Below are 12,272 nucleotides of genomic sequence, written 5' to 3' on the forward strand. Positions count from 1 at the left end.
GTTTTTGTTGTGTTGCGTGTTGAGTGGCAGAACTCGCCTTGTCTGCCGGAATATGAACAATAAATAAAAGAGAAGGAATTTCAAATAACTAATTGTAATTTTACTGAAATATGCATAAATTTTACTCATTTATTTTCTTATTTCCTCTACTATATTATCAAAAAGGACTAAATCTTTATATATACATTTTGTCTATACTTATAATTTTGTTTTTAAAATTATTAATGTCATCTATAGGGTAGACCGAGGCGAATCGGATCATTTTTTCTATAAGGATATGAAAATCATACTAAACCACGCTATATGAAACTTTTACTGGCTAGATAGTTATCATTAATCTAGCTGAACTCAACACCGTACGCCACCTTAAACTGAAAATATTTCCATAAATATTCGTACAGTTCAAGCGGGCGAAGCCGCCCAGGTCCGCTAGTCTACAATAAACTAGTTATAGTAGAATCTATTATTTATATATATCGTCGGCAAGACTTCGATTTCATTGATTGAAGGTCGCTACAATTTATACAAACTCCCTCGTGATCACAGAACTGTATAAATAATCGACTATAGCCATACATCATAGTAAATCTAAATAAACTATATCGTGGCTAACATGTTCTGGAAAACATGTTAAGATTTACACATTACCTATATGTTAGAAATAAATAATATACGCTTCATTTGACTAATTATACAAACAGTTTTACTTGCAAAAATAATTTAAGCAACTAAATTCAAGACTTTTTCTCGGTGTATCCCGCACCTATTATGATAGATGGGGATATCTAAATTATTCATTGCCCCGAATGGGATTCGAATCGATAACCGTTGTGTTTGCAGTCGCTAGGCTGCTGCGCAATTATGGCATTTTTTTATTTTGAAGCGTACATAACGTACCTAATGTAATTTACCTACTTATCAAAATAATATTTATTTTAAATATTATTTATTTTATAGTTACAATTTTTCAAGACTATTATTTTCTTAAAACTATTTTAAACTAACATTATATTTTTTATTCTACTTTACTTTGAAATTATACAATGACATTATTTTTACGTAATAATTATTTCTCACGTGTGTAACCATTTTTTTAAAAAAGTAAAAGTATGAAGGCTACTAGGTAAGTCGGATTAAAATAATACAAAAAAACTATTACATTAATATTTTTATATAAAGTGAAATTAACTAGTGTTAAGATACTCCGTTCCCACTCTCCGTCGAATTTTTCGAGGCATTCCGTGTTGAGCTTTCCGCAACTCCGCAACTCAACGCCGAACTTTTGCCTTGGTGCCAGAGCGAAGAATTGAAAATATTAATAAATAATAATTCATTCCCTCGAGTGGGGATCGAACCTACAACCGTCGTGTTACAGTCACACTCTTGAGCCTCTGGTAGATATATATATTATATAGTATTACAAGCGGACGCGCGCAGCTTCGCTTGCGTATTTAAGGGTGAATTCTAATAACCCATGAAACATGTGTTCAATGAAATATTTTTATGAGTCTAAATTTCAAATTTTATAAAAATCGGTGGCGATTTAAAGATTTTTCCATACAAACTTTCAACCCCTTATTTGCACACTTAGGGGGTGAATTCTAGAAAACCATGAAACATATGTTCGATTAAATATTTTTAAGAGTCTAAATATCAAATTTTATAAAAATCGGTGGCGATTTAAAAATTTTCCCATACAAACTTTCAACCCCTCATTTGCACCCTTAGGGGGTGAATTCTAGAAAACCATGAAACATGTGTTTAATTATATACGTTTAAGAGTCTCAATTTTAAATTTTATAAAAATTGGTGACGATTTAAAAAAAAACCTATACAAACTTTCAACCCCTTATTTGCACCCTTAGGGGGAGAATTCTAGAAAACGATGAAATACGTGTTCAATTAAATACTTTTAAAAATCAAAATTTCAAATTTTATAAAAATCGGTGCCGATTAAAATTTTTTTCCATACAAACTTTGAACCCCTATTTCACCCCTTTAGGGTTCAAATTTTTCAAAATCCCTTCTTAGTGGATGTCCGGATTACGAAAGTAAACTTTTGTCCAAATTTCACGTTTCTACGCACAGCGGTTACGGCTGTGCGCGCGTCTTACCTCAGTCAGTGAGGACAAGTCCTTTTATATATATAGATAATGTTTAGGACCAATGTCCAAGGGGTCAGTCAGGTTTCATATAACCGCAACCACCAGGAAGTGTAGTCAAGTGCTATTGATGAGATGTAAAACACGCGTTTTCTGATCTTGAAATTAGAGTCTTAGATCATTTAAGTATAGTGAAGTATAGTTAACATAAGTTTCTAAACATGTTATATGCCAAATTTGTATGTTTGAGATTAATAAATAATTAAAAGGTGTGCCACTCTACAAGGGAACCTAGTGCTAAACTAGGTTCCCAAGTTCCCTCTGAAGATAGAAAACAAAAATGTTTAAAAAAATACTATAATAAATATATTTTTTAACTTAGCTTACCTGTAGTTACTATAAATAACAAAGAAAAATAAAAAAATCACTTTCCACAAAAACAATACCAGTATTACTCAAATTAATTTTACAAGTTAAGAAATGCTTATCATAAACTTACCGGTAACTTGTAAAAAAATGTTCCTTACCTCTCACCGGTACAGAGCGTTACCGTCACCGCAGACCGTAAGCCCGCGAGCCGTGACCGCGTAGCGGACTGTGTTAATACTTAACTGTTTGAAATTTGTAGTATTTAGTCTTTTTTTATTGTAGTTAATATTGTAGCTTAGTGATAAAATATTGGATATTTTTTTATAGATACTAGCGGCCCGCCCGCGGCTTCGCTTGCGTGAACTACGTTATTATTAATTTCTATCTACATGAGTACCTACGTCCTATAAGTGACGTCTATGCAAAATTTGATATTCCTAGAATTTGTAGTAACGAAGTTTCATACAAACTTTCAACCCCAAAAACAACCCCTTAGAAGTCGAATATTGCAAATTCCCGTCTTAGCGAGCACCTACGTCCTATAAATAACTCCTATGCAAAATTTGAGATTTCTAGCACCTGTAGTTTCTGAGATTTCGTGATGAGTGAGTGACCTTTCGATTTTATATATATAGATTTCTCTAAATCTCTATGTTCTACACGTATCATTATTTTGTTAAAACACTCCTTGCCCCACCCACTACTTAATATTGGTACATTGCGTGTTGAGTAGCGAAACTCAACGCTGCCGTTCGTCTAACCAGTTACTAGAGCGGAGAAATGAAAATAATTCATTTCCGCAAGCGGGAATCGAAACCACAACCATCCCGTTTTGAATAAGACGCTGTGCCACTATGCCATGACGGTCTCGAAACTCTCAATATACGCGTCAATGTTCGATATGAAAGTAATTACAGTTATGACAATAACATCGTTCACCATTTGCACTTAACCTTGAAGTTTCATTGTAAGCGATTTCGCATAAAATCTGCATACCAAACGTATTTCTTCATTTTAACATATATAGAGGCCAGTCGTGAACGCGGCAGGTTGTAGGTTCGATTCCTGCTCGAGAAAACTAAATATCTAATATTTTTTTTGGTAACAAGGCGCGGTTATCGCGTTGATTTTCAACTAGAATTCAGCGGAAAGTGGGAAACGGAAGTTTTAATAATATAATATTAAGGAACGGAAGTCTTAATGGGAACAGAGTGCTTCAACATTAGGTTTCCATTCTACCTACCCTGCGATATGCGGGATACAGCGTGAAGCTATAAAAAAAACAATAATTTCACATAACCTCAAATAAATTTAATTATATTTACTAATTTATATAGTATATATCGGTCACTGAATATATGCAATAGTGATAATTACCGCCCATTATAAACTGCTTTCGAGAATGTAGTTTTTGACACGGTGTTTAGTTCAGCATTTAGTTCGACAACTACAGTTTAATTACTTATTAGGCAAGGGAATTTATTTCTTAATTTGTTTTACTTTCCTTTTAACTGTAGCGCTAAAAGTTAGTACTTATATTTCGTATACGCAATCTTTATATTGTCGGTTCGTGGAGAATTATTAATAAGTGACGATACTTCTTTTATTATATTATTTTAAGAGATGGCCAGCCCCACACATCATTTAACTAGACTTGGCCATATAAAAATATAATGGAATTGAACCCGCTACCAACGCTATCAGTTAATATAGATACGATAAGAAATGTCTATAGAAAGATCAAAAGTCTATTTCAATGCTATAATTATAAATACATAAATAAAAATAAAAAATCAGCTTCACGCTGTATCCCGCACATAGCAGGATAGGCAGAGAGAAGCTAGTGTTAAGATCCACTTTTTCCCGAATTCTGGAGGCATGGCGCGTTGCGTGGCAGAACTCAACGCCGTGCTTTGCCTCCACACCAGAGCGAAGAAATGGAAATATAAACGTAAATAAATATTTCACTTCCTCGAGAGGGGATCGAACCCACAACCGTCACGTTGCAGTCACGCGCTTGTGCTGCTGCGCCAAGACGGCCTCAATAATATATAACTAAATATAAATTTTAAAAGCTTACCCAGTCGTTATATATTTTTCTTTTTATTACTTATTTAAATTTTGCCGTCGCGTTACGATAAAGAACCTGTTTCACCCCATCGTACGATGGCGGTTCGATGAACCTGTTGTAAGCTTCTTTTGCGCGACATACGAGTAATGTATGGAGTTATCATTTACAGGTTAATTATGTTTTTTTATGGATTGGAAGCTCGTTTTATTATAATTATGATACCTGCCTGTAAGTGTTACTCTACTAGTACTACTAGGTACGGCAAATACCATCGTGGTTTAAGGTTATAGAAAATAAATATACCAATATCTATGGGGTGGGCACCAGACTATTCAGGCCCCCCCCCCCTCTCTTCCTATGTTCATGGGGATACAGCGTGAAGTTAACAATATATACAATAAAACATACATATTAAAATATATAGAATAATAGCTTATTATTCAATCGACATCCATGTCACATGATTCTTAACGCACTAAACTAACCGCTGGACGACCGTTATATATAGTGATGTTCTGAAACACGTCCGACCCGGGTCAAATGAGTTGAGAATAATATGTACTTACCACTATTGGACGCTCGTGATGGTATTTCAATGATTTTGTGATTTTTTTTAATTTTAGCTGTGGTCACAGAAGGGAACTTAGTGTAAAGACACTCCGTTCCTTTATTATGCAGTTATTATCAACTACGACTTTTGTTGTTCTTGCCTTTTTTGTACTTAATTATAATTAGATATTCATATACTTAGCATACTGTTATATTTATTAAGCTTCTCGCTGTACCCTACAGCAGAACACCATGTATAATATAAAATAACAATTACAAGCCTATAAAATAGTAAATAAGTATTATTATATTATCAATAAAAAAATACTAAAAAAATTCCAAAAATGCAGCATTTTATATTATGAAAATGTACCTTTTAATATCAAAATTATAATTAAAACATCACGCTGGCAATCAAGTCGATGTTATTGAACTCGTTTGGCGTGCAGCTAATAAGAGGATACGATTATTTATCTTATGTGTCTTTTTATTAAAGTCGTAATTACTATGAACACAACGACATAATCATTTGTAGCGGTATGAATAATATATCAACATTACATAATTTAACGATTTTATAGAGAAAGTTTACTGCGGAGTGCGACTGTGATAAAATAATAATTATTCTAGACTTATTGTCGATTTAAAATAATGCCTATATATATTTATTGGTATTAAATACTATTCAAGAAATATTAATACTATTCTTCTCACTTTAAATTATTGCGAATTATCTATGGGGTACATTTTGCCATACATATTACTACCAAATGTATAATATTACGTCTGAAACGTATTATTATAACCAAAAATTGATATTAATTATACATACAGCGCCATCTATCGCGCAATAGTAAGCAATATATTTTCTTTATAGGTGACTATGGCAGCACTTACCTCGATACCATTGTCGAGGAAACAAGCGATGATTTACGATCAGAACGCTCATCAGCTGCTACCTGGTTATCTGATTCGGATGCTGACTCCGTCATTCATGTACGGGGGGTTGCAGGTAATATTTGTGATTAATTTTATTTGCTCATATATTGGTAGTGCCACCTAGCGACAAGTAGGAGGGCCATTTCTACATAGCTTGTAAAGTGACATGGTTTTTAAATAAAATATAGATGGCATTCTAAATATTATTACTATTTATATATATTATAACGTTTTTAAAAACTATTATGTTTCTGTTAGAATATACTTTCTTTTTGTCAGTTTTAATTAAAATATAATATGACCATATTTGTATTGATTTTAGTTTTTTGTTCTGTTGCAATCATCTTAATAATTTCCCGCTGGAACTTTTCCAAATGAATATAAATAAGTTACTTTCGGTGTCATTGTCACTGTCGGCGCCCGAAAGTCAGCAACGTGGTGGCGCACTCGATGGTTTACAGTGAGTTTTATTTGTTAAAACAGGATCAGAGTGCGACAGCGAGTCGGAGCGCGAGTGGGCCTGCCCCGCCAAGCGGAGACGGAGAGAGCGCGGACACTCGCCCACCAGCCTCGGCTCTCTGTCGCGGTCGTCCAGCCTCGCGCAGTTCGAGTCGCTGGAGCGCTCCTGCGCGGCGCCCGTTTCTCCCAGCCTGTCCCCGGACTCCCTGGAGTCCCCACCGGCCTCGCCACCCCCCGTGCGCCCCGCACCCCGCGCACACCTCTCCGCGGAGAACCTCAGCGAGGACAGTGGGTACAGCGAGCGCGCGCGCCGGCCGCCCCCGCCGCCGCCCGCGCACCTCCGTCGCGTCCCTCCAGAAATAGCGCGCGCGCCCGCCGCCGCCGGCAGCGTGCCCTGCCTCGCCTCGCCCAGTGCCGCGCGCTGCCCGCCCCGCGCCGCGCGCGCCTCCTCACTGCCCGCCGACCTGGACCTGTGCGCCGAGACCAGCGACACCGCCGAGACAAGCGCGCCACGCCACGCCGCCCACGGCGCCCACAGCGCCCGCTTCCGGCAGACCTTCGAAGTGTGTGACAGCTTAACCGTCAGCGTGGCAGATCTCACAGCCCTCGACTACCGCGGGGGACCGCGGCGGCCGCGACTGCCGCCGCCGCCCCCACCGCGACCTGCACACCACCCGCCCCCGCCCCCCGCGCCACCTGCGCACCCGCGACCGCCGCCCCCGCCGCGCGAACCCAGTGCCGGAAGCGACTCGACCACCGAATCCGAACGGGCCTTCGCTCAAGAAATGGAGGCGACCGCACTTCGTCTGGATGAAAGTGCAAAAAAAGCTCTTGCCGATACCGGAAACTACGATCGCGAAATCTCAGTGTTGACAGCACGGAGGCTGCGGGACTCATGGGGAGCCTGGGATGACGTACTAGATGAACTCCGCCGGCGAATGGAGCCCTCGTCGGCGACGCCCTCGCCGCCACGCTCGCCCTCGCCGGACCCCGTGCGTGAGCCCGCCTTCGCCTCCACACCGTTGAGGGCGGGAGACGCGCGCGTGCGTTCCACACCGGAGCTGCGCGCGCGCGCCCCGCCGCCTCGTGACACACCCGAGGAGCTGCGCGCGTCGCTGCAGATGGTGGCGCGCGCTGTGGACGCGGCGCCGCCCGCGCGCTCCGTGTCCACGGGCTCCAAGGGCGTCACGTTCTCGCCGGTGGTGGCGGAGGTGAGTTGGCGCGAGGCGAGCTCCTCGGAGCGCCGCACGAGCGAGAGCTCGAGCACGAGCGTGGACGCGGAGGACGCGGAGGTAGAGGAAGTGGGGGCGGTGAGGGGAGACGGGCCGGCGCGCACGCACTCACTCGCCGCAGAGCGCGCCGCAGCTATGACCGAGACGGGCGCGCGCGCTCCGCGCAGCCGCATCGCAGGCTTCCTCTCGCGATTCGCCAACTTCAGGTTTTCGGGCAGGAAAGAGAAGAAGTGCCGAGGCGCAGGCGCGACGGGCGGGCGGGCGGCGGCGGGGCCCGGGCCGGCGGCGGGTGTCGGGCCGGCGCCCGCAGACGCGGGACAGCTCGCGCTCGCGGCGGCGGCGGCGGGCGGGCCGCAGTCCGTGCGCATCCCGCTGGCGGCGGCGGGCGGGCCGCGGCCGGGCGCGGCGGGCGGCGTGGCGCACAAGCCGCCGCGCGCGCCCGCCCCGGCGCCCGGCGTGCTGGAGACGGACGTGGACACGCAGCGCACGGTGCTGCACGCGCGCTCGCTGCTGGCGCTGGCGCCGCCGGACCAGCGCGCGCCGCGCCCTCACAAGTCTATGGAGTTCCTGCTCGACAAGGAGAGCGCACAAACAATACAGGTCAGTGTTACTTTACTTCGTATTTCACCTAGAAGAGGGCCCGCGAAGGTGCGCCACAAATTGCAATATATTTTGGCAATCATTTTAGACATTCGTCGCATAATGCCGCAATGTTTACAAACAGCGCGATCGATAGCGGCCGACGAACCCTACCGGCTACCAACAAAAGATAGTACACGTAGTATGAATATTTTTATAGTTTGCTATTTTCATACACTATGTTATACTATGTTTACTATTCAACTAAATTACTAGCTATCTATATAGAATAGTAAATGCGAGTTGCAACAAATCCAATTACAAGTCCTCGCTCCCTGTATACGAGCAGGTAGGTATATAGAACACGCACCGTATAGTCGGTGTAGACGACGGTCGGTCTGCTTTAAGCCATATTACATCACATATTCCACCAACAATGCTCTATGCAAATGAGACCCACGCGGGTACACCCAGGGTACCCCCCTGGGTGTACCCCGGTGTACTCTCAACGGTGTCGTCAGGAGTTACGAAGCAATATTCGCACGTGATCCATTTCCAGAGGGCGGAGGTGAGAGTGCGGGCTCTAGCCACGAAATGGGCGTAGCTGCGGTATCACCGTATGGTCACCTATCACCTTAACGATCGACCACGCTATACGCTATCTATAACAATGTGACCTACATAAATATAAATATAGCATCCATGGCCCTATTGGGCTTAACTATTCCTGCTGTCGACCACTTCAAATCCCGTACGAGGATTACTTATAAATTATTTTTTTTAAAAATCGATTTAATTAGAGTCATTTATCATAGAGACGAAATATAGTTACTCTCAGTTTTGTCTATTTACGAACTAATGATGCCCACCATATAGAGCTGGTGGGCACCGGATATTCCTTTCTAATAACTAAGCTGAGTTGACAGTGATTTATAAGCTTCCTAAGTCCTGAGAAAATAAGATGAAGTCATTGTGTTACTTAACATCGACTAATTCTGGGAACAAAATACACCTAGATGACAAAAGTCTATTACTTTTGTCATTTAATCTGATAATTTATAATATGAAATGGTTTAAAACCGTAAAATTAGCAGGTAACGACCACCGCCATTGTTCTCACGTCATTGCATACAATGCGAGACCTTTGATTTTAGTTCGAATCAGAATACACATAGTTCAACTAAATTACTTGTTCATTCATTATGTACCTATTTACATTATTTTATCATTGATATATTTGTTTTTACGTAAATTTTAAAATATTCAAAATACACCAAAAGATCATAACGGCATCTCAGTTATACCAAATTGTAGAGGTTCCCCGTAAGGGAAGAATCCCCCGAGTGGGCTTTGAACCCACACAACCGATGCAGTAAAATCATAACAGAACTGTATGTCATATTTAAATATTTAAGGTAAATTGCTCCTTTTGTAATCGGCTCGTTCATTTCGTAGGAATCCAAAACTCTTATCTATTTTCTTCACTGTTTTACTTAAAGCTTACTTTGCTTAGCAAGAGTACAATAAAATACTTTAAAAGACAGTCTTGCCCTATTTTTTATGAGAGCTCTTTTACTTTTTTCACAGTACGTCGTAATTTAGTATAATTAACTAACTTTAGAAATTTAAATACTCTTGTTATATTTGTCTACCTACATAATAGGTGCGAAAAGATAAGAATCGCTTTTAAATTTGCTCAGTATCGTTAAGAAAAGTGGTCCGGGTTCCATTTAACAACATGGCCTCTATGGGCTATAAAATAAAAAATAAAAATAAAATAAAATAAAAATCTTTTATCTTGTATTTTACGTAAAACAACGTATTAATAAATTTCTTTCAATTTACAAAACGCGGTAGATATGGAAAAACAAAAAAAACCATGATAAGCAGGTAAAAATAAAAAAGAACATTATTTTTCTTTTAAAAAGAATTATTAATATTTAACCTATGACCATTAGATACACGAATATGTTATTTGTCCTTCATAAAGTAAGAACAATGTAAAAATCTAATATTCAAATAAAAACATACATAATAGCATAATGACTCGCACATTTTTAAAATGAACAAACAAAAGTTTTCTCATACATATCAAACTTAATATCTTAGTTATTATTTTTGTGACATAAAAAGTTATTTTAGAAAATGTACTATTATAATTTAACTTTTAAGCAATTATAAATAAATACTATTTATGTAAAATATTTTCTTAAAATCTCATTTTTTTTTATAATTTGTATTCTTTAGGATAAAATCTTCCGTTACCTAGTAACTGACAGACAATCCATAGACGAAAGAAAAATTTTTCGATATTTCTATGAGAACGAGAAAAAAAAGTTTTTTTTTAAATATTTTCGTTATAAACTCCATGCAAACAAAGTTGACTAATAACAATACATTTTTTAAAAAACAAAAATTTTAACGTATTTGAACCTGCGCCTCTTGGACGGTTTCCAAGTAAAACAATTTCTTTCTTAAGAGTAGAATAACACTTTAAAAGTGAAAAAAATGTATAAAAACAAGAAACCTGTAAAATTATATACAAAAAAAAAATGTAATTTAATTTTAATTTATCGCATTATAATATCGTTATGACATTTAAAAAATATTGTGACACCCGCTGTCCATGTCAGCTTACCCCTGACATATAATACACCCAAGTGAAATGATGTCATAGAATGTCATATGAATAATAATTCTATTATTACCATTTACACCTCGAAGTGCGCCGTAGTGCGCACGTACTACATACAGATAAGGTGTTTTAGCCACCATTTTATGTATGTAACATACAAACAATACATTGAATATTGATGACAAATACAAAACTTATTGACATCATATTTTATTATAATTTTATAACATTCACTTCTTTATTTATAAACGTTAATAGTAAATTCTTCAGCTTTACGCTATATCCCATCTTTAGTGGGGTAGGCAGAGGCAATCTAGAGTTAAGATACTCTATTCTCTACTTTCCGCCGGATGAGGCATTGCATATTGAATGGCGAAACTCTCCGCCGCACTTCGTATAGTACCTATAACATAGATTCCACTACAATTTTGTATTGGATGTGTTAGACAGAACAGGCAAAACATTATTAAGTTTTTGAAATCATTTTCTTTTAGAAGTAAACAGTCTCCAAGGTTGTATTATACTTACAAGTAAATAATCACGTACAATTTCATTCTTCATATTTTCGTGATGATAGCATCAATGTTATATCGTTATATACCTACTTTAGGAAAACATGTACAAACATATACATATAGTACCTATTATTAGCATTATAAATCTGAGCAAGTACCGTCTTTATTACAAACCAAAATCCAGTACAAAAGCCCTCAAAAAATATATTTATCTACATACTTTTATGAAATTGAAAATGAAATATCATTCGAGTGTAATTTAACTGGCATAAAGTCCCATGGACATCAAAATAAAAACAACGACAGACGGTATAGGGGCCTATATTATCAATTTCCTCTTATTAAACTGATGCTTAATCGACGTTGTCCAGTTCACTGCGGGCGCTTCTCCGCATGATAAATTAACCATGGGTTACAGTACGGTCAACAAGTTGTGGCCTCTGAACTAATGCACATTGTACACTGGGAAAGAAAGGGTACTAGGGGGGGCGAATCGGTACAATTTTGACTCGAATGTTGAGCGAAGCGAGAAATGAACTTTTGAATTTTTAGATTTTTTTTTTCGCCTAAATCCATCTACGTGGTCATATCTTATGTTTGCATAATTGTCATCTCAATCGGTCAAATCGTTTGGGAGCCTATTGGCACCAAAGAGTGTAAAAAGTCTCCAGTAGAGCGCTCCGTTCGCTTCGCTCAACAAAAGTAAGAAAGATCCTAATGGACAGCCCCGACTCGTTGGCCGTACTATACTCTATAATGGAAACCTCAAACGATATTTCTATATACTTTCACTTTCAATATAATCTATTTATTTGAGGAGTA

General features: G+C 39.3%; 1 protein-coding gene across 4 annotated transcripts in view; it reads left to right on the forward strand.

Moving 5' to 3' along the window:
• Positions 1-12,272, forward strand: part of LOC146534784 (uncharacterized) — an 81,095-nt gene that overhangs the window by 25,650 nt on the left and 43,173 nt on the right. For all 4 annotated transcript variants that reach the window (XM_085193712.1, XM_085193715.1, XM_085193714.1 and 1 more), the window contains exons 2-3: positions 5,969-6,103; positions 6,514-8,321. In XM_085193712.1, the coding sequence (XP_085049838.1) occupies positions 5,969-6,103; positions 6,514-8,321 (1,943 nt within the window). The remainder of the gene's footprint in view (positions 1-5,968; positions 6,104-6,513; positions 8,322-12,272) is intronic.

The sequence above is a fragment of the Heliconius melpomene genome, chromosome 11, assembly GCF_056956725.1.
Source record: "Heliconius melpomene rosina isolate 202511_hmr_F chromosome 11, ASM5695672v1, whole genome shotgun sequence".
Taxonomy (NCBI): Eukaryota; Metazoa; Arthropoda; class Insecta; order Lepidoptera; family Nymphalidae; genus Heliconius; species Heliconius melpomene.